Here is a 24,918-nt window from a genome sequence, read left to right on the forward strand (position 1 = left end):
TCGTAACGGTATTGTATAACATTAACTACTATATCGTATACAGGAATATATTGCATGTGCAAAACTACTGTAGCAAACATCATCCTATCCCTGCACAATAGAAACGGTTGTTAGATCACTAAACATGACTAGAGCAAGATATCACTCTTTAAATAAATAGTTAATTGTCGTCATACGTTAACTGTTCCCAACACAGCAAATGAAACCGTTTAAAATGTATGGTAATTTGTTGTTATGTAAAAAGACATGTAAATCACTATTTGGTTTACCATTTTTATTAGTATACTGTGGATTCATTAAGATTCGTTGGATACACATTTTTGTTGTTTTCATGGGTACAGGGAAACAACGAATTCAAAGGTTCAACGAATGACAAGTTTTTTTATTAGAATGTGTGCAGACTTTGCAAAATCCACGAAATTAAATATCCACGAATCAATATGTAAGTTTTCCTCAAACCACGAACATTGGTACCCAAGAAAATAAATGAATCCACAGTATTTCCAGAAAGAACCGATGCTATCAGTTGACCCTTTCTCATGGATACTACTGACAGATATGTTGTTTGTACTTACCTGCCAACAATCATATCTTCCCTTACTGAAGAGTTCTTCCGTATTCTGTTATAAATATCAATGGTGAACAAGGTACTAGCACTATTGAAGATGGAATCTAAATCGCTCATCAGAGCAGCTACCATGACGGCCATCATTAATCCTCTCAATCCTACGATATCACGAGGAAAATAAAAATATCATGTGCACTGATATATTGTAGGGTAAAAAGGAAATGTAATGAATAAAAGGTAAAGTTGTGTATACGTAAAGAGACAGCAGACACCAGCGATACACAGATTAAAAACATAATTACAATTACAAATAGACAAATATCAGCGCATGAGGAGACTTTTAAAAAAACATTTTGAAAAGAAAATTTAAAGTTTGCCATCGGAAATGAATTTAAGGTATACCTATATAATATGCTAAATAAAACACTTCAATTAATATTTTTAGGCATGTGTTTCGTGTTGCTAAATCTTTTTCTGCATAGTGTTTGTGTACTGTTTTTTTTTTATCTTTTAGTCCTTTACATTTTAAACATTGAGCTTTTTTTTCTATTTCATCACCAAATGATATTTCAATGCTTCTTTTGCTGCTTTTCTTCTTCTAAGAAAAAAAGGCATATGAAAATACGTTTAATGCTGGAAAGAGAGACAACTCAGTCTTGTATTGTATCGGTTTGAATCACCAAACTTACCATCTGGCATCAATCCTAGTACTAGTCTTGGGTAAGCTATATTAGTACAACCAGCCTCACTCTGACAGATATGGTAACAAATGTCGGGATCCACACAAGCAACCTCGTCTGATAAAAAGAAAACAAATGTCACATATCAAAAGTGATATTACGTGCCCTCAATAAAAAATTGGTCTGTTCTGTGGCTAAGTTAAAAGGCTGATAGCATATTAAGTAGACACTATAATGATATTGACCAATACTGGTGTTTTCTTGTATAAGGAACATTAACAAAGACTACATGAAATACATTAATTTATTGATTGAATGATTATTGTTGGATAAATGACCAGTGGCAAATATTTCAGTCATCTTCCAGAAAAGTAATAAACTAAAATATAGAACAATTTTAAATGAATCAGGGAGGTTCGATTTCCGTTAAAAATGATCGAATATGCTTTCTATATATAGACATTATAAAAAAAGAAATTTATTTAAACAAAGACCAATCTTATAACAAAATGAAGATTTCAGATGCGCCATTATGCATAAATGCGTACTCAAATCAGTTAATTATAAATGTTGGACAGCAAAGTTACATTTAAGTCAGTATTCATATCACTCCAATTTGCATAACATACATGCATTGTTCACAGTTGTGTATGTATAAGCGCACTTTGCAACCGTATCACCTGAGTAACCTACAATGTATATGAATAAATCATAATACCTGCATATAATATGCGACTAATCATTCCAGGCATCACCATCATAAACAATGGCAGTATTTTAATAAATCCCGCGAGAAGTGTGGCACCTTGTGCATGGGAAACACTTTTGGCTGCCAGTAGTCGTTGGACAATAACCTGTAAAATTCAACGTTAGCATTCGTATCAACACAAATATTAATACGTGTAGTTAGATTCTCTCATGTTTCACATACGCTTTTTTTTTTAAATATCATAATGTTTACAACAGCTGTATGTTTTAAATGTATATTTTGTGTTATTCGTTAATATAATAGTGTAGTGTCAAGCACAAATACGCATGCTCACCTACAAAAAAGTGTTCATATATTTCTCAATATTTAAAAAAAACTTTTCCATGAGGTATTTTAAAATCTTGTTTTCTATTAGTTTATTCATGCAAATAAAAATCCATTTCTTCCAACTGATTGAATATGAAAAGTTCACAGACATTCATCAGTATCAAATTTTGCATTTTTAATTTGTTCTATACAATGTAACACAAAAGAGGGGCGAAAGATACCAGAGGGATATTCAAACTCATAGATCAAAAATAAACAGACAACGCCATGGCTTAAAAAGAAAAAGACACAGACACAGACAAATAATAGTTAACAAGACTCAACATAGAAAACTTAAGACTATCAAACACGAACCCCACCAAAAACTGGGGCTGATCTTAGATGCACCGGGTGGGTAAGCAGATCATGCTCCAAATGTATGTGGCACAAAACAAATCTAACATTTCAAACCGTACGCATACAAAATACAGCAATTGATATTCTTCCAATATGTATTTGAGTTTCAAAGAATTTAACAACGTTGATCTAAGAATCCTCAACTAGTTTAATATTTTAAAAGAAAAAAAGTGCAAGAGAAAAAAAAATGGTTGCTTGTTCCTTAATATCTTATATGTACACATCCACACGATGCCAAATTTTAAGTACATAAAAATATATGTCATTTTTTAAAGATAAAAACATACGTAAATTCTGAATTTTGGTGTTATTTGTATATGAAAATAGTCAGAAAATAATCACGACTTTTTAATTTAAAAGTCAGACGAACCTGGTCTGCGCACCAGTACCATATTGAACCAGGAGTCTGACCTAGCAGAAAGCCTGGCCATGGCATGTAATCGTCGTCTGCTTCTCGTAACATTCGGAACGCATTTGGATCTGGCTCGTGGCAGGTAGTATTCGGAAGTCTGTATGAAACATTCGTACTTGCTTCTTCCGACATATATCTTCTCACTAAGCCGTCATAACCTCCAATTTTGTTAAAAGCTGCAAATAAATCAACGCAAATGTAATGATAGCACAGAAGAAACTGGGATATTATACTCACTACCTATAACCCCGCATAAAGAATTCTGTAAACGGGAAGCTGATGATCAATGAAGCTAGAAAAATTTCAAACGGTAAAACATGAAGCCTGTCAACAATTTCAGAAAGTCAACGGACTATAAAGATTTTTTTTTTAATTTTCTTATTATTACACAATTGGCTTAAAAGACACAAAATTAACATCATAAAAAGATTTAATTGTATGACAAATTGAAATGCTTACATATGCCCATAAGGGTCAAACCTCCTCCAACCATAAGGATTGCCTGCATAGTATCGGTATAAATGACAGCTGTCAAACCACCTATAATAAATATTAATGGGTCGATGATGAAAGTAAACAACCACAGAGGTTCCTTAAAGGAAAACACGTATAGTAGTCTACGAATTGTTCATTACTGTAAGTGAACCATCCATCTGAAAGTATTAAAGGTTAACTTACATTGTTAACTCTATCCTTTCTGTAAATGAAATAACAAAATAGGTACTTGTTTAAAAAACAACTACACCAGCTTTTAATTCATTATTATATGTGCAGGTAGTCTAAATTATAGTCCTATAATATAAGACTCTGAAGGTTCATATCATTTACATCAACGTTTTTTATCGGATTTTTTTTTTTACTATCAATGTTGAACCTCAGATACTGACATAAGTTTACTTAAAATTCCTGTAAACATTGTCAAATTGTTGTTCAAAGTTCCCACAAAAATTCGTTGGGAATCCACTACGAGAAAATGGATGGTTGTTATAAGACTCTGAGGTTCAACATTGATAGTAAAAAAAAATATCCGATAAAAAACGTTGAATGTAACTGATAAGAACCTTCAGAGTCTTATATTGTAGGACTAGTCTAAATTGATGGATGCTTGCTTTTGGTTTGTAATACTGTGTTACTAATCGTAGGTCGTTGGGGCAATATATTTTAATACTATTAAGTATTGTTAAACGCTAAAAATACTATTCGGTGCTTGTGTGTTGTTCGGTTGACATACCTTCAACGTACCGAAAAGTCCTTGTCAAATTATATAAAAAAATCCTAAGACATGAAGAATATGTTTTTAAGGTGGAAGAATTAATTGTATTTTGAGAAGACAAAGTATAGAATTTTGTTCAAACGACGAAACTATCTTCAATTAACCAACTGAAGTATAAACCGCAGGACTGTGTTTATTTTAACCTATGATAGGACCCCGTTGCACAGTCGGACGAATAATGTTTGAAGAAATATGTTTTTCTTGCGTTTTTTATATTGTTTCCTTTTTCATGTCTCGTTTTCTGCCTTAGAATCTATCTATCATGATATATAATGGAACAATGCATGTCGACTCGTTTCAGACTAACAATTCGGGATCTTAGTCTTTGTCAAAAAAGTGAAAACAACACGATAGAAACTGCATGCGCCAAATACAATGCATTTACCTGCGATTGTAATGATACCAGTTATAACAATGAGAATGAAAATGCTCAGGTACAAATCCCAACCAAGAGATTGCTGAATGAACAAGGCTCCGGTAAATAAATCGCCCTATAAAAAAGAAAATCAGTTGGTATTGAAAAAAATCGGGTAAGTATACATGGTATCTGGTATTTTCTCAACAAGCACTTACATCTTTGTAATGAATAAGTGTTGCAATGATTGATATTATATTTGAATCAAATATATGTAAAATTGATATGTTAAAATTGTTTTAGCTTAAAATGGCTGATATTGAAGTAAAAAAGCTTGTCTGTAAAAGAGTCTAAGGAGTTAACTTACAAATAAAAAAAAAATATTATTGCATGCCTGTCGTGGGTTAAAGTCATAAGAAACGAGTGACCGGTAAAACACAATGTTATTTCAATTCGTGAACCAATGCATACAAACATCATAAACTTAGTCTTCTGTGCACGATTTTATCATTTTTTTTCCGCATAAATTTCGTATAATCGTCAATTTTTTTTCAATCGGTTAGGTTGTTGTGAAAATATGGCAGGTAATAAAGTTCGTGTTTTGAAGCCGATGTTTAACGATTGTCACCTGTGTGTCAACAATCAACAAAAAAGCATGGATATTGAGGACGTGTTTAACATGTATAATCAGATAATAGTTTATTTTAAGGACATTCATGCGTATTGCGATCACCGCATTTTTACGAGATGGGTCACACTGAGGTCACTTTGCATACGGAAAATATATCGGGAATTTTCTTCAGAAAACAGTAAATATACATACAATTTATAATTAAAAACTATCCATTGAGTTATAAAAACACATTTGCATTATTTTTTTTCAATTTGAGGTTTCTTATTACTTTAATATTTTAGTTCTTGGAATTATTATCTTGTAATGATTTATAACATCAACATGAAACTCACAGAACATTTTGTAAAAATGTAGAGGATAAGAGATAACACTGCAAAGTACACACGAAGTCTGACTCCTCCAAATCGTTTTGACAGATATTCTGGCATAGTTACTGTCTGAAATAGAAGTAATAATGCAAATATGATTATATCATGTGTAATTTGATTTATTATGTGACTATCTTCACTGGACATCACAGAAATGTATTTTTTTATAATTTTACCATAGCAATCGAACTTTGAACAAGCAGTTTTAGTAAACATACAGGTTTCTTTTTAAATTACGTCGTGTAAAATAATAAAAATGTCGAACGAAGCATATTTTGTTTTGTCTGAAATTTAGCTTCATGACAAGAAACACAAATCGATGGCATCATGCAAGATCAACTAAAGATCAGAGTTCGTCCACAAAATATACTTACTCCACATGCTATATAGACTGGTATAAATACGAATCCCAACAGTTGTAGTAACAGAATAGCCTGTAAAGAAAGAAAAATGTTTTTTTTTTCTTCATAAAGCAAAATAAAACCAATTGAGATGAGCGTAGAACATTTTGCTCTGTAAAAGGTTTCTGAAAGAAAAAGATTTCAATAGGTGAATCAGTTGGTTTTGGTTTGTTTTCATTTTAAAGGATTTATTCAGATTAAAATATCTTTATATATAGAAGAGAAAGAAAAAGAACAAATATAATTTATCCATATTGTCATACTAAATATTTTAAGGCAAAAGCGAAAACGCAAAATAGAGAAAAAGCCAAATTAAGAAATGATTTCGCGTTTTTGCGTTCATGATTTCGTTTTTCAAAAAACAAATATAAACCCGCTAAAAGGCATAATTGGTCGCATCTGGCATGCGCTACACGAACTATTGTATCTTACATTTATTTAGGAACCTGACCATAGTCTTTACGCATGTACATGTATTTGTGAAAATCATGCATACATCTTTTTTTCTTTTTTTTTAAGAAGAAAAAAAATATTAATGATATGATGAGGCTTATAATTTTGTATGCCAGCCGCATGCAGATCGTTTATCTTTTTATTGTTTATCTTCTATTGTTCTTGTTGTGGCATTGTTCGTTTTATTAAATGAATACTCTTTTGGTAATTTCCATCGCTCTGTTTATTTTCTAACACAATTGCATGTACTTCGTTTTGAAATTTGATAATGTACATGTACATACATTAAATTCCCATGCTCCAACACTTATGCCATTGGCTGCTCCAGATCCTGACAATCCAATGAAATGCTCTGTTCCTATGTTGCTGACAAACAGTGAAAGACCAACCTAACAAAGAATAAAAATTGTTTGTAAATAAAGTAAACAACATTTTAAATGCTTAAGAAATCCTTTAGTCTGTTATATGTTTTTTTCTGAAAAAAAAAATCAAGTATGTATCTATAGATATGTGTTTGTTAAATTTCATACTCGGAATACTTTGGAAAAAATATCGATAAAATAAAAAAAAAATCCATGTTAAAAATAGTAGGATAATGTCAAATCTGCTTAGGTAAATGAATAAAGGTCGGGAATTTCAACTACCACTTGAGAATAAAGGTATGTCGAATTTTACAAATTTTGCATTGCAACATGCCAGCTTTAGACCCCTCAGATGGTTGAGTTGTTCCAAAGTTTATTTTATTCCAAAGAAGCATGGTACTCTATTAGTTTCTACATTTTACACCAATTTTCCGACTTTACGTGTCTGCGTATCTATAATACTAAAATAACGATGTTCAATTTGTCAGCCGTCATTGGGTAAAAACGACAAATCAAAGAATTCAACTTTATATATAGCTAATATAGGACAATGGTGTTGATTAAAAAATAGTTATATACTTTATTCCAGTCACGGACCCGCGATATCACGGGTGTGTTCTAGTTTATTTGTACATCTCGCACATCAATCTAACAAATTCTTTAGTTCTTGTTTCACGGACCGATAGAAGAAGTATACACTATGTTTCAACGACAGCATTTGTTATCTACATTTGAAATAGTGACTATCATATTCAAGATTTTCAGTTGGTGTATTTTATAATAAACAAGATTGTGTCCAATGTACCCATCCGCACTATCATTTTCTATGTTTGGTGGACCGTGAAAATAGGATAAAACTCTTATTTTGCATTAAAAGTAAAAAGGTCATATCAAAAAGTAACATGTGTACTAAGTTTCAGGTTGATTGGACTTCAACTCCATCAAAAACTACCTAGACCAAAAACTTTAACCTGAAGCGGGACAGACGAATGAACGGACGAACGAACGGACGCACAGACCAGAAAACATAATGCCCATAAATGGGACATAATAAATGGGGCATAAAAATAAAAGTGAATCAATAAAGATTGCATACATTGTGCATCGAAACTTTGGTCCATGTTGTTTTAAACTCCCTGTCGATAGACTGAAATATCAGTCTCAGTACTTTGAGTTTTGTTTAATTCAAATTTCAAACAGTTATCTCTCTTTCAATATTTTTCCACTAAGTTATACCAAATTCAATTTTCTGTATCATTTCAAAACCAGGAGTAAAAAATAAATTATGCGTACACCACGATGTAATTGGTTTAAGACTTAACGTTATTTTCATTTTATGGTATTTATAAACAATGAGATTACCATTTTAGATTCTTAAAAGGCGAATTCAGTGTTGACTAAAACTATACATATTGTAATAAAACAATATAAACATAAATAAAATTTATTTACCGGAATAAAATACATTGCTCTTCCTGCCAAGAAATATCCACTGACTGTACCCCTGTTTGCCCTCCACATAGCCTGGAAGAAAAAAAATTATACATGTACAAAAATGCCTATGATTTATTTAATACTGTGCACATCGACAATTTAGTACATAAGTATGGTTTTAGAACTATGCACATTTGTTTTTCAAAAATTAGATTTAAAATCGTTTATTTTTAAAAATGGGTAAACTCAAACAGACTATAACAAAAGCTGCAAAACATATAGTTATCAAGAAAAATAAATATTTACTCACTAGTAAAATGGATCGACATTTAATTTCGTTCTCACAAATGCTTAATTACATTGTACTTGGTTTGATGATCAGTTTTTTGCTTTAATATTAATAAAGGAAGTCTCTCCAAGCCTGTAGTGTATGCCCATATATTTTTACTGTTGGGGTTTTTTGCTTGTGAGAGAGCTGTTTACATATTTCATTATTTTAATATTTTATGTGTTTTATTGCATTGTTACCCATATATTTTTACTGTTAGGGTTTTGTGGCTGTAAGAGAACTGTCTATATATATTTCATTATTTGAATGTCCTATTTCTTTTACTGTTTGGTCTTTTGTGGAGTGTTGTCTCATTGGCAATCATATAACTTCTTTCTACTGCTAGACCACCAAAAAGGCGTTTGAGAACTATTTCAAATTTGTAGAATCAATAACCTGAAATGACTTTTTCGAATGTTCTCTGCCTCATTTTTTACCTGTTTTTGTTTTAAAATAATTAAGAAAACCAAGAACTCTCAAATAAGACATGTTCACCGTTGCTTCAGAGAGATATCAGTTGCTGTTGGTGTTTAAATTGTAATACCTATTATTTGTCTTTAGATGTTCGATCGATCGATCTTCTTGTTTGGAATTTTTGGTTTTATGTTCATGTAGGACCATTAAAAAAAATCCCCGCTAACCCCCCATTATCTTTTCATAATTTTATTATATACAGTTTAAAAAGCCATATATGAAAATCCAACAATTCTTATTATGTTAACGGACTGAAGTACGTTCACTATTCACTTTTCACTATTTATTATGTTTCACATTTTTTCAAAGAAAAAGGGTACTGATGTTAAATATATGAGAAGTCTAGAAATAATTATTTTCAGTCAAATTTTCAATTGCTTATATATCATTATTTTGTATTACTTACAAAGATTCCAATGAGAACAACCAAACAAAAATAACCAACAATGACGCCGATATCATTTTTGCTCAGTTTGACGAGTTCTTGTGGATGGTTTTGCTTAAACAGCTCCAGCCTTTCTTTGGCCATTTTGAACGGTTACCTGTAACGGTAACATAACACATAGTAAGAGTAAGGCAAAAGTGCAAGAGCTAGCTAGTTCATATGAAATCAATAGAAAACCAGCAGTTGCATTCAGAAATATAAATAATTTCAAATCTTTATTTACATTCACAAATTTTGTTTACATGTGACATGGGGTCAAGTTACAAATCAAACATAATAAATAACAGAATGGACGGGAAGACTCTTAGCTTTTAACTGAAATTTACATTCTAAAGATTACTAAACTGTGAATGCATCTATTCGGATGAGTTATTCAGATGAGTGTAGATAGTATAACAATAAATATAGATACAAATGTAGTATCTCTAACTTCAAATGCACTTGAAATTTCATTTTATCGATTACACCTTGTTCAAATTATCTATGAGGCCCTACATGATTTTGCCTGTATAAGTATTATGCATATAATATGTAGATACGATAAAGGTAACGACAGAATTACACCGTAAGAATATAAAATATTTAGTAATGTATAAAGTTAACAGCGTATACAAATGTTTAAAAATAAAAGTTATTTTTCAATTTGACTATTAAAATCATGAACTGCCCAGACCACATTATATAAACACATTTATAAAGAATTTTACTAATACATTTTACATAAAATACTGCGTTTTATAATGCCATTGAAAATTCGTTGTCTTACTCTATCGAATTATTGTACTTACACCCGAGAATTCCCGACTTTCGTAACGTTATAACATTGTGTAAATATAAAATATGGAGTTGTTTCCTATTATTTAGTTAGATGTATTTAAGGTATTGAATTTGCCTTTTTATAAAGGACTTTCCGTTTCAGTGAATTTCTCCTTGCCGTTCGGATTTCTTGTTGTTTCACTCTCTACTGATGTCCACTGATGTTTGTAATTTTAAGAATATGCCAAAAATAAAACAAAGATCAAATTCAAAAATTTTAAAATAGAATAAACAAAAAAAGATAACAGTAAAATTTAAAACTTGCAAATTTTTAAGTAAAGCTATTTAGCATTAACATATGATAAATGTATTTTACAAATATAGCAATGACACTGACCTTTGATGCGTGAGGCTTCCGAAGTTACATGCAGAACGACCCTTTCACACCCAACCTGAAAACACAGTAAAACAAGTTATTCTAGGTGTTAAACAGTGTTAATCTTAAGTTACAGGGTAAACACCATTTCAAAAGATCGCCAAGGTTCTAACACTTCACCTATTTAGAATAAATTTGTATTAAATGTAAATTAATGAACTCAGTGTCATCTTCAAACACGCTAAGATTTGTTTAAATTCCTAAACCAGTATTCGCATTGGGCGCATTGTCCTCTTACACACTACTTCTAAATCAGTATTTGCATATATAAACATGATATGTAATTACTTTCCAGATCACGGTATGTTTATTCATCAATCTTAAGGTACATGTTTATATTGCTACTACATGTACAATGTAACATGTATATAATATAATGAAGTAAACTGTAAATTTACTATATATTCACTTTTAAAAGTATCTCTACTATCTTGTTTCATTGATAGTTTGTATTTGAGTAACGATGTAACGAGTATGGGTCATCTTGTGTCCACAAGCAACACAAAATGGTCAATTAAAAATATTATTTTTTTTTTTTTGTTATTTTGTCTCTATCTAATGCCACAAGGGCAACACGTAAGAATTTATTTAGTTATAGTACTGACGAGACTGTTGATGGCGTTTTTTTGGCGCCTGTCCCATTTCAGGAGTCTTTGGACTGGGTTATTAGTCTTGTATGTTTTTTTTAAATTTAAGTTCATGTATTTGTATTTGTTTGCAGTGATATTGTTGGCTTTTTTCAAAACTACCTCTACCCTTTTTTATTGGGAAAATATGCGTCATTTTCATCAAATTGGGAAAATTAAAATAAACCATGAATTTGAATGAAACTTCAATTTACTGACCCATTTTCAAGAGTCATACCCTGCTTTAAAATAAGACCCCATTTTGTCAGTGATGATACATGTACATAAATAGACCCTCAAATGTGCACAAATAGTCATTTTAGGAAAGAAAATTGTTGAAATGAGTGTTTTTCAGTTTGTATTCATGCACAATTACTACTGTGACTGCACTGTTTGGGAAAAAAGTTGTCTTTTTTGGGAATAATTTTAAGCCATTTTTTTTTTCAAATTGGGATTCTTTTCCAGGGTAAAAGACTTTATTCTCCACTAATTTAAGGCAAACAATATCACTGGTTTGAAGTCCATTTTCACTGAACAAGTAGTACTTCACATTTTTTTATTTTTGGGCCAGCTTAGGCCCACCTCCGTTTGTGGGATTTTCTCGCTATGTTGAATACCCATTAGTGGCCTTCGGTTGTGTTCTGCTCTTTGATCGGATTGTTGTCTCTTTGACATATTCCCAATTCCCATTCTCAATTTTAGTACTCCTTATACATGTACCTCTCCTTTTTCTTCTTAAAAAGGAAACCCCATACTACTATATATGCAAACAACCAATTATATAAAAAAATATATATAAAACTAAAAATACATCAATGAATACATTAATATGATAAAAGAAAACAACACAAGATGATCATATAAATATGAAGTAAATTTAGAGCAATGTATAGAAGTCAACTGAGGACACAAGCATGCATTGGTCTAATATCAGTACCAAAAACAGACGCAATAAAATGTAAATGTACAATATATAAAATTTTAATTTTCCTCATTGAATTACCAAAATGTTCATTTCAGAACATACATCTACATAAAATTCATTGTACGACTTTGCCCCCCGCAGAGCTATAGAAAAACAGTACATTAACGGGTGTTACACGGACTCTTTTTAGACGATACACGGACTCTTTTTAGTTGTTACACGGACACTTTTTATGAATAGAATCACTCGTGCATGCTCAGTGAGTTCATGGGCACTTTATCTTTCAATTAGATTTGAACTTTTTGGTTCACCGACTTATTTCTCGTCTTTTTATTGAACAACATCAATATCTTTTTTTTTCAAACATTTCCAGTTAATTACTATTCACATCAGTACACTAAGGGATTAGACATTTAACTTCAATAGTGGGGGGTATTTTCTCCTAAAATAGATATTTTGGTCCCAAATTATATGAGAAAAAAATTATTATGGTCAAGCAGATGACAAATTAATGTTTTGAATGATTCCTGATTTTCCAAATATCGTTAATAGTGCTCATTGGCGGATCCCAGGGGGGGGGTCCGGGGGTTGGAACCCCCTTTTTTGTTGGCCGATCAATGCATTTGAATGGGGACATATAGTTGGAACTCCCCTTTTTAAAATGACTGGATCCGCCCCTGGTGTTAATTTAAACAAAAACATTTGGGTGATGGCGTTGAAAAGTAAATAGTTAATATACTAAAAAAAGAACATACCGCCCCCTTTATGAAGCAAAATATTCGGTCAATAAATGTTTTCTTAAATATATGGACATGAATAGTATTTTGGACAATGCTGAAAGTAAAGAAAGGATGATACTGACGTGAACATTTCAATAAAAAATAAGACAGGAAATAAGTAAATAAAAATCAAATCTAATATCAAAAAACATGTTCTTGGATTAATTTGCACTTCTCATAAGTGCAAATTGGAACCACACTTTTTTTTGTCGTAGAATCATCAAATTTGGCAATAATGTACCTCTGGGGATAAATAACACAATACAAAAACAAAATTTGTGTGGCTCGCCCGGTTCGGCAACTGGAGTGAAAATAGTGACAAAATCCTGTAGGATATTTTTTTCTCCCATAGGATTTTTAAAAATCCTACAGGATTTTGAGAAATCCTATAGGATAAAGTCATAATCCCATAGGATATTTTTTATATCCTACAGGATATTTAAATCCTAAGGGATTTATAATCCCTTAGGAACATAAAAATATCCTATAGGATATAGTTTCGCCCTTAGGATTAAAAAAATCCCTTAGGAAAAATAAAAGCATTTCCTATAGGATATTTTTTATCCTACAGGATATTAGTCTAATAAAATAATCCCATGGGATTAAAAATATCCGATAGGATTAATAAATATCCTAAGGGATTTCATAACAGAAAAAATATCCTGTGGGATAAAAAAGAATCCTAAGGGTAATAAATAAATCCTCAGGGTAATAAATAAATCCTAAGGGAGATTAAAAATCCTAAGGGAGATTAAAAATCCTATGGGAGATCAAAGCAACTCATAAGAGAGAAAAAAATCCTATGGGAGAAAGAAATCTCCTATAGGAGAAATAAATATCCTATAGGAGAAACAAATATCCTATGGGAGAATGAAATATCTTAGAGAAAAATCTACTTGTGAACTCAACCAAAGAACAGAGAATAGTTTTATATGTTTTTGTAGTAGGTAAGGATATTATTTTATTGGAGCAGACCAAATATTCCCAGATATTATTGTTTAAGAATTGTTAATTTTTCTACCAATGACACAAATTACCGATAAGTGTACTTCAAACATGGAGCTTGCATTGAGTTACTGCTACTGGTCCGTTTGTTATTTTATGTTTATTATTGCCATTTGCGTAGTTTCTTCTGTTACCTATTTCTACATTTGACTCTGGCTTCTTTTAAATCGAGTTTTCTCTTGTTTAATGCATTGTGGTTGTTTATTCCTCATTTGCTAAAGGAATAGGGGCCGGTTGAGATATCAAAAGTCCTGAGTATACATCCATCGCCTGTCTCAAAGCAGAAACCTTTATCCTTTGGTAATCTCATGTGCTTTTTTTCAATTTAAGTTCAAAAGTGCATTTTAGTGTTTAGTGTAGCAACCATTTCTCTGAACTATTATTCATTATTGTTTAGTGACCAAAAGAGGCCCGCCTCTATGTGCGGAATTTTCTTTCTGCATAGAGGACTCATCATTTTGAACTCATCAGGGTTCCTGTACTCAGCCGACTTGTTGGTTACTGAGACATGACTGTGACACCATCTGAACAAAAACTGTGAATAAAATCAGAAGCAATTTTAAAACAACACATGGTGTTGGGGCTAAGAATACCACCAGCTTTTCATTGAAAGTAATGACAAGACAGAAACATGCGTCCAACGGGTATATCCAATACACTACAATTACTTAAACAACTTTGAAAATCGTACATAAGTGTTTTTTATTTTTTTATTTAGTATAGCTTGCTTTCCGTGAAGATATTTTTATTGTGGAGATGCCTGGATAGATTTGCCAGTAACCATACTTCTTCTATTGTGTCCTCAATATGCATGTAGTATTTGCAACTGAACATTTACATTAACTTTCACCAATAAATTCTTCAACAAAATTTGATAATAACTGAAATTTTATGGAACTAAACACTAGATGTAACTAAAGACAGTATTGTTCACCTAGGTATATGTGCATCTCTGACAACAGACACATCAACACGTTAGGCTAGAATATCACGGTACGTCTAAACACTGCTAAGGACTCCTTAGTGCACTAAGGACTCCTTAGTGCACTAAGGACTATACAATGCCACTAAGGACTAGAAGGAGTGCTGTTGTGTGTATTATTTTTACATATTATGTTAGAGATTGATATTTTATGCATAAATTTCAAATTTTATACAAAAATAATCATAAATAAACAAGATATTCAACATTATTTAGGCACGTGCCCGTTTTTCTTTGATATGCCGAAAATCAATGAACCGTTTGACACGTGCCAAATGACAAAACAATTCATTAAACAATCATAATCTTTTTATTTTAGGTAATAAACAATTGTATCTAAAAAAATGTATGCTTAATATTTATAATTAAATGTGTTGTTCTTATGAAAAATGATTACAGAACAAATAGTTTTGTTTTTGTTTTACTTCTTTCCCGACAAAGTTATTTGCCACAGGTGCACGACTTTGATGTGCGCCTACTAAATGACTAATAAGTTAGAGTGTGGTCAGCTTGTTATGTAAGAGATATGAAGACAAAATAAATATATATATTGATAAGTGTTTTGTTTTTATTTCAATTTCGACAAAGATGCGTGTATATATACAAATGGTTTCACTAAAACAATACGATGGAATTGAGAGAGAGAAAAGTATGTGTCGTTCTTGGGGTTTATACAAACCACTAGTTTTCAACCAGCTTGATATTTGTTTACAAAGGCTTCATACGGTACTTATTTGTTTGTATATTTCGACATTTTATTATTCTTCTAAAAGTAAAAGAAGTTAAAAAAAATCATTTCCCGATTTTAAGTCAGATTAAGTTTCATTTTCAAATATATAAAAGAGACAAATGTTTTAAAAATGTTCCACAGTTTTTAGTACAGTATTCACGAATTTTTTTTTCAGTATGTGTAAATTTAGAGCTAAAGATATAATTCTGACAGAGAAAGAGAATGCTTCGTATGAATGCAAAGAAAAACAGGCACGTGTCTAAATAATGTTGAATATCTCCTTAATTTATTATTATTTTTCTATAAAATTTGAAATTTATGCATTAAATATCAATTTCTACCGTAATATGAAAAGAAATTGCATGTAACAGCTCTCCATCTAGTTCTTAGTGGCATGTTATCAGTCCTTAGTGCACTAAGGACTCCTTAGCAGTGTTTAGACACACCCAGAATATCATTCGTAACTAAAACTTTTAAAAAAAATCATTATTGCTGATAATTTCAGAGATTAAAAGGACAAATCATTTTGCTTTTGTTTTATTTCTCTTCCTATAAATATTTTCGTGTGCATGGCTTTGATGGGCGCCAACTCTTAAATTAGAATATGGTGAGCTTGTTAAAATGTTTATACATGTACATGTATTAAAAAGGTTTATCAAGAAAATGTAATAGAAATATCGACAATAACAAACTGAGATATTCTATGCTGAAAATAGATATAAATATAATTAAAATGTCAATTGTTCTTGAACAATTGAGAGGTCTTTCCTTTTATAATGTAAAATATATGTTCCAATAGACGTAGAATGTATTGAAAAGCTTTAAAACACACTGAAAATCCCTTAAATAAGGTCAAAAACACATAATTCGCTATATGGGACATGACCTTGACCTTTGACCTTGTGACCTTTGTCAAGGTCATTAGTCCCCAATGTCATTGCTGAAGACCCCATGGGTCTAGGACCTTTGGTTATATAGTAAAAGCTGATTTTGTCTTTTCAGAAACCTAAAACAGGGGTTATGCTCCTTATAAAAAGGTCAAATCTCTTTGGTCAAAATGTAACAAAGTTGCGCCGTAATGACCCAAACATTTTCCACTATTTAAAACATCTGTAAGTATAATGGTTGCTGAGATTATCCCATAACAAGGTGTTAGGTCAAAGGTCAAGGTCAACATACAAATTTGACCTTGAGGTATTTTTCAAAGATACATGAATTGATGATGATTGGTGAAGATCCTAGGTGTCTACGACTTATAGTTTCTGAGTTTTGGTGGCCAACCGACACCGGTTAATTTTCATAGGGGCATAACCCTTCCAATGAGTCGTTGAATCTTTTCGATCCAAATATAACGAAGAACCAGGGTTCGGTCCTGAACAAATTTCACCCTTCGGTTTTTTTCTACCTATTACGGTTACGGTGTTGGAACGATAACAAGGTTTTTTGGTTTCGGAGGGATTACTCCGAACCGACAAAATATTTTGACTAACAGGGTGAGTTCCAGATAGATATTCATGACACCGATACAAAGTGTGAACATGAAAGCGACACGTCTTACGGTTAAGGCTGCTAACTTCGTCAAAGTTTGGCGGAACAAAAAGAATAATAATAATAATCAGAAGAAATACAGTAAGGTCTTTCCTTATAGAAAAAGGAAAGACCTTAATAATAATCAGAAGAAATACAGTAAGGTCTTTCCTTATAGAAAAAGGAAAGACCTTAATTAGTGGTATGAGTGCTAATATTACAGTTGATTTGGCAATGGAGAAAAATGTTCGTATACATCAAAAATTTTAAAACTTTACACACTCTGTGTTCTCTTTGATTTTTTTTCTCCATTTCCAAGTTGTGGTCCATTACGCGGAATTTTGTTGAAATTTGAAGACTATTAAAAATTTAATAGGTCAAAGAATAGCCTTCAACATTTGAGGCTTTTTATAGCCAAGGCTGCGTTTAGTTTAAACATATTTTATTTAAAAATTGAATAGGTCAAAGAACAGCCTTCAACACGGATCCTTGGAAATTAGAAAATTTGCAATTAGAGGCCGCAAGAATAGTAACAGGTCTACTAATATTTACAAAACCTGAAACTTTATATTCTGAGGTTGCCTGGGAATCTCTTTTTGAAAGAATAAGGATGTAGTCGTAATTGCGTGTCGATATCTTGTCAATCGTACTGTTGTTTTATTCGACTAACTAACTTTATACGGAAAAATTTTGCATTTTTTTTAAGTTACCATGGTCTGTTGTTTTTAAACTGTTAATATTGGAATTAAGTAAAGAGTCAAAGTTGAAATCATGAATAAGTGTTCCGTGAAAATTGTTTTCGAAAATATAATTTGTTCATAATTCTTTAAAGTAATAAACTTTTTTCAAATAAATTCTTATCTTCCCTCATCTGATCACCAGCATGGCTTAAGGTATTACTTCCAAAGGTATTGTAAGGGGTGTGAGGTGACACTTCCAGGTATTCAAGCGATTTCCTGTCGGACTTGCAAGTTCATGCATCGTTTCACTTCTGCAGGTAATATTCAGTGTACACGGCCGATAACTTATAACTTTCCATTTTGAACTATCAGATGTATAATATACAACTCTGTCTTACTTGTCATAACTAAACTCATACGCTTGTTTATAAATAACATTTCTGGTGTAAAATAAAAATATAAATAATACCCAAAAAATAAGATTTGATGAAATTACAATCTATTTAAATATTTTTTCCAAGGTTGACTTTGGGAAAATGTAATATATACTCGATGTCAATAGTGAAGGACAGATTGGAACATACCAGAAATATTGATTTAAAAAAATGTACGCACTTGTCGATGATTCGTCTATACGACTGGGTAGAAAGTTACGGAACTATAGCGTAATTTAAAATATATACATGTATACATTAAACATAAGAAAAAAAAATATATTTTGAATAAATTGGGGTAAACGTTTTGTAAATAGACTAGTCCACGTATGCCAACAGTGTGTAATCATCGAATGTCGATAGACTATTGTATACCAAAAGAAGAAGACGAAGAAGAAGAAGAGAACCAATTTGATTTAGATACAGGTCGATGTTTAACTTGCTTTGGTTCATCGAAGTTGTGGACATAGTAAAATCACAGATTTATATTGACGTTACGCACGGTATTGGTGCCACTTAGCGTTACACGACGTTCCTAATAAAACAACGATTTTGACGTTGTTCCAAAAAATGTACGCACTTGTCGACGATTCGTTTATACGACTGGGTAGAAAGTTACGGAACAAGACTGAAAAATACGGAACAAGACGGAACAAGACTGAAAGTTATGGAACAAGACGGAACAAGACTGAAAAAGTTTCAAACGTTGACCTTATATTTTACTCATGTGAAAATGCCGCTTAAAGTACAGAGAATTTCGATGTTGCTTCTTTATATGTTTTTATTTTTTTCAAGCGGGTGCAAATGCAAAATTCCATTTAATTAAAATAATTTTTAATATTTGAAAAGAATTGTCTGCAACAGTAACACAAAATAACAATTTGATGTCTTGTAAAATGATTTAAATATATAAAAAAGATGTGGTATGATTGCCAATGAGACCACATTACACAAGAGACCAAATTGTCACAAAAATAAACAACTATAGGTCACTGTACGGCCTTCAACAATGAGCAAAGTCCATACCACATAGTCTGTTTTACAAGGCCCCGAAATGACAATGTAAAACAATTCAGTCGAGAAAACTAACTGCCTCATTCATGTTACAAAATGAACGAAAAAGTCTGTTTTGTATATTTTTTTACTTTTTTTTTTTTTATCTTCGAAATGTTTTAAAACTTTCAAATGTGAGGCTCTTATTTTATCAACACTTTAATTCTTGGACTATTATACTAACGTTAATAAAATAGTCCCAGAATTTTATTTTTTATTTTTCTTAAACAGTGACTTATATATTGTAGGCAAATAATTAAGAAAATTCAGGTTATCAAGGAATTTTCACATTTTGTACATAAATCAGGCCGTTAGTTTTCTCGTTTGAATTGTTTTTACATTTATCATTTCGGGTCTTTTATAAATGACTACAAGGTTAGGGTTTTGCTCATTGTTGATTGCATATAGAAATAAGATTGTTATGTATGCCACTGGACGAACACTAATTGTGAATATTTTGATGGGAAACTATTGAGTATCAAAGTTCCAAATTAATTTCGGGATTAATTTTCTTTCTCGATATTCAATAACAGAAAAAAAATGCTTGTCCGCTAAATATGGATTTTCTTGTTAAACATCGTTAAAAAGATGTGTGTCTAAGGTGAACGCCACAAGAACCCTGTAATACTAGTACGAGAGTATAGCATGTAAACATTCCTTCTTAATGATATGGTTGTTTTGGAAATCTTTTCTTACAACTCATGTCGGCGCTAACATGTCCTTTAGTAGTTATTTTTTTTTCCAAAAGTCCAATTTCACGTTTCCGCATTTTCGTGCATTACTTTTCCGAAATAAGTAGCGGCGTTTTTACGTTTCCGCAAATTGGTATTACTTTTCCAGAAAAAGAATTACTATTCCGGAAAAAAATTAATTAAAGTATACCTGTTGATTGAAATAATAAAAAAAATAAATATTTATTAAGTTAAAGGTCATCATAACAAAGTCTACAGTAGTACATATACATTCACCGTTTACTAGTTTTGTATTTTGGTCAAGAAAGAAGTCCATCTTTTCCTTTTCATATTTCTGAACGTTTTTTTTTTAAAGTTAAAGTTATCATCTTTATGCAAAATTGAATGATTTCGTATACTAGTAGTATTACGTTTTCTGTGTCTCTTAGATTTTTTAAGAATACATTTTCGTATGCTTAAACATGATAAAGAAAGCACGTCAACTGTTGGACTCGTGAAAATATTTTTCAACTTTTTAAAGCTTCATCTGTGTGATCGAAATTGTCGAAAGATTTTTATGACAATTTTAATAAAAAGTGATGCAAGTACAAGGGACCAGACGATATGATATAATTGGCACTAGGGAATGAATTATAGAAGTAAACTATTTCAAAATAAATAATTCAGTATTTTATATTAATAACATCTTTAAGAATTACAAAATTTAATGTTTTATCGACACATGCCACGTTCAATAGTGATTGCAATCTGTGTAATCGATTGAAATTCATGATCATTCAACCATGGACCGCTAATCACGCACGTGTGTACAAACAGTTTGACTATGAATATGTTTTTTCGGCGACTGTTTTTTCGTCATGTGTTTGGTATTTCAGTTGGTTTATAAAACAGATTATGGATATCAATAGGTCAATCGGGAAAAAAAATATTCCATTTATCATAAAAAGCTTCACAAGTTCCAAGAAATGGTTTGACACGAAATAAAGATATGTATCTGCTTTTAAGCTATTCTATAAAATATATATATTATAACGTTACTTAAAACTGCGAAAAAAAAACTGAACCATTTGTCGATAAAAAAACGGACGAACGAAATTGTAAAAAATATATATTATCTTTAAAAATTTTTAGTATATTTATTCTAGTTTATAAATCAAAGGTTGATCACCAGCAGTATGTGTGCCTTACTAGTTTATAATGTCGTGGACTGTGATGTATGCTGCCACCTTCGAGACGTATTTGCTAACGGTTCATTAAAATAGAGGGTCAGGATGGGGTCGATGAATAGTGAATAATGGGTTAAAAGTGCTGAATAAAGGAAAATTAATAATGACTACAGAAACATAGAGAAAAAGATAAGGAATAGAGAATGACGAAGTGCTTATATATATAAAAAACACAGAAAAAGACTGAACAATTATAGAATTAAGGACCCCCGTACAGGTCCTCATACAATTGACACATCTTATTTTCACACCTAGCAGTTTCTTGGTATATACACATAGTGGTCAGCGTACATCTGCAATGTTCAATTAGGTGTGAAATTTTAATCTGGTAATTGAGATTAAATATAAAAGATGAATATAATGATTATTTCATTATAGTGTCGCACATTGGTCTTACAGTTAAAACAAAGATTGATAGCCAGCCTTCATAAAATTACGAGACACTAAATTTACAATAAAATTAATTAAAATATATACAATTATGAATTAGTTACAACAAGGATTTGTATAGTTACACACACATCTTTATCAATGAAATCCAGGATTTGTTTAGTAAATCTTTGATGAAATTAAAATAATATCCACATTTGATATAAGCAGAGACATATAACACATATGTATTATATGTCCCTGATATAAGTAACAAAATAAACGAATAAAATCTTTATTAAAATGCTAATATTCTGATGATGGATATTATAATGAAATTGTCAATTGAAATTATCTTTGCAAAAGAAAATAAAGGTATATAAACTTGGGATTTTATTTGAAACACATCACAGTAACCTTTATGTAAGAAACAAATATGCACAAAGAAAGACAAAAATAATACTGAAGATATATTGTTTGTAAATCATAATTTCGTAAAAACTTTTTTCTTCTAATAAAAAAACTATTTATTGTACGAGCTAAAAACTTTTGTTTGTATTTACAGTTCATATGAGCAATACATCTTTTCTCTGTGTTCATTCTGTCAAAGTTAATATGTTCACATGATGTTTTAAAAAGTTCATTTCGGAAGTCTGTATATAAAAGACAGACCATTAAAACATGTATTTCGTTTTCCACACAGTTCGAACTACAAAATTTACAAAGTCTATCATTAAATGGTATCTGCGGTATGGAATATCGTTCCGTCTTAACGGCTAGCAAAGTTATGATTTCGCAGAAAAAAATATGAAGATGTTAAATAAAATTATTTAAACCTTTCTCACAGATTTTTTCCCAACGTGTACACTTTGATTACATTTTTGTGACTTTCGTCCTACTTATAAAAACATGTGCGACTTTTCCCTCAGCATACATGTAAATCATGGGATTCGTAGAAATACTACAAAGGACCTCCTTAGTGCACTAAGAACAAAATTGTACACTAATGACCTGATGGAAAGATACTATCACAACGGATATGGCATCTAGAAAAAGACTTTGTAAAAAATCATAAAATCAAATTTTATAATTATGTCATTTTTAATTAGAAAGTTATCTAATATTTTCTCGACACGTGCTTCAATCGGTTGATTGCCACCTTTAGTGTAATCAGTAGAAATTCATGTTCGCTCAACCCTGTCCCGTTTATAATCCGCTTGTATATACCGATTTTAACATGTATATGGTATTTCAAATTGTTCTCTTGGTTTTTTTTCGTTTGTTTGTTTCTGCCGTGTTTATTCTGTCTGGTAAATTTTTTACTTCTAAGGTAATAGCGTCTTCTCAAATATTTTCAGTTTTTGGAAATGTTTATCCTTTTTTATTTTTATTTTAAAAATACAAATAATTGTAAACACTTCACGGAAAGGTGAGGTTTAATACTTGGTTGCTTAACGTCCAGTGGCCTATACTTCACTTTTTTTTCTGATGTCAGAAACCATGCCTCACCGCAAGGTTTTTAAAAGGATAGAACACAGGCAAATGCAAAAAGATTCTAATGACTATCTTTGCTGCCTAGGTCTCTATATAATGATTTATGTTTTATGGGATACTAAACTCCTGTTCTACAAAATCAAATATATTCAGTTTAAGTGAGGTTTTAGTCTGATCTAAGTTCTGATGTGATTTACTGAGAATGTTTCACTTATTTATAAGAGGCAGTACCAAACATGTTTATCTTTAACATGTGGTCAGGTTAAATACATATAGGGTTAAACACTTTCCTCGACATGTTTAGGAGAGGAACATATTTAGGGTACGAACTTGTTTACAAATGCATTACAAGTATAGATATGTGTAATTTGATGTTCAGGCCCCGGCTAAACACATTTTTAGACTGTAAATATGACTTATTTATTTCTTACAGCTACTTCAATTTCAACGTTTGTGGATAGGTGTTTCATTGACAACCATACCACATCTCCTTTTGCTTATTTTTGTTGTAGATATTTTTTTTCATTTTCCTTGTCTTTTAAAAAATATTCCATTATAAATTTTATTTGATGCCGAAAATAAGAATACGAAGAGTTATTTGTTAAATGCTATAACTAAGCGAAGTAAAACAACCATTAATAATTGTGTATAAGAACATCATATATATTTATAAAAAAAAAATCAAATACAAGCAGACATACCATTTGTGACACCAATTTCATTTATTTCCAAATCTTAAAATCTTATATTTCCACAGTTGTCCAGTTCTTTAGCGTCTCTTAATAATGACAGAACGGGCTTTAGAGTCATATGATTAAGTTAACTAAATTATTTAGTTCTCCCATGCACATTGTTAATTATATTTCTTACATCACTGCTTATTACATTATACAATAAAATGGTATTCATCTTCAATTGTTGAATAAAGATGAATTGTTAAAAAAAAAGCATTGACATCAGTTTTAAAGTTATCGTTCATAGAAGACAGTTATGATTTATATTCTCTTTTAAAAACGTAATATAGTATTTACCCCTTGGAGTTATTCTATATTACTTCTGTAATCGAATTTGAAGAACCCCACGGATGCCACATACTCTCATATGTCTCTCAAGGTATAATGATAGTCTGTAAACTCTAGTGTTGTAAATAAGGAAATGGAATCGCAAAAGCTTTGTTTCTCACTTTGTATCTCAAAATTGGCTTCTTTAAATAAACAAAGAAGCGTACGCAGCAATTTCCTTAGAAACAAAATAAAACAAAGGCAAAGTAAACACAAAAATTTTGAATTGTGGTTCCATTTTGCAGGCTTTCCCTGAATCGTTTATTCCTTCTATAGTTCCTGAGTGGAATAAACCTGATACAAAACATTGCAGTGTCAACTCTATATCTAAATTTGAGAAAGAATTGAAAACAAAAACCAATATCTTTTGGTAGGAAATTAAATATTAATTTTTAACGCAATTGCGATGCTCCGCTTTATTCTAAAACTATGAAATTTTTCCAGCTTATATTACGAATGACCTGTTTTGCAAATGTGTGTCAGATATTGTGGATCGGTACGTCTAAATAACAACACAGGACTTC

At 31.2% G+C, this 24,918-nt stretch overlaps 1 protein-coding gene across 3 annotated transcripts in view; it reads right to left on the reverse strand.

Annotated features, from left to right (window-relative positions):
- Positions 1-24,918, reverse strand: part of LOC143057733 (sodium/myo-inositol cotransporter-like) — a 40,551-nt gene that overhangs the window by 5,389 nt on the left and 10,244 nt on the right. For 2 of the 3 annotated variants that reach the window (XM_076231107.1, XM_076231106.1), the window contains exons 2-13: positions 10,773-10,931; positions 9,581-9,716; positions 8,391-8,462; positions 6,861-6,965; positions 6,097-6,156; positions 5,687-5,791; positions 4,751-4,856; positions 3,552-3,632; positions 3,051-3,268; positions 1,967-2,102; positions 1,258-1,365; positions 576-726 (exon numbers count right to left, since the gene is read on the reverse strand). In XM_076231107.1, coding sequence (XP_076087222.1) covers positions 576-726; positions 1,258-1,365; positions 1,967-2,102; positions 3,051-3,268; positions 3,552-3,632; positions 4,751-4,856; positions 5,687-5,791; positions 6,097-6,156; positions 6,861-6,965; positions 8,391-8,462; positions 9,581-9,703 — 1,265 coding nt within the window. In that variant the 5' untranslated portion in view covers positions 9,704-9,716; positions 10,773-10,931. The remainder of the gene's footprint in view (positions 1-575; positions 727-1,257; positions 1,366-1,966; positions 2,103-3,050; positions 3,269-3,551; positions 3,633-4,750; positions 4,857-5,686; positions 5,792-6,096; positions 6,157-6,860; positions 6,966-8,390; positions 8,463-9,580; positions 9,717-10,772; positions 10,932-24,918) is intronic. The other variant, XM_076231108.1, reaches the window with a different exon arrangement.

The sequence above is a fragment of the Mytilus galloprovincialis genome, chromosome 13 (genome assembly GCF_965363235.1).
Source record: "Mytilus galloprovincialis chromosome 13, xbMytGall1.hap1.1, whole genome shotgun sequence".
NCBI lineage: Eukaryota > Metazoa > Mollusca > Bivalvia > Mytilida > Mytilidae > Mytilus > Mytilus galloprovincialis.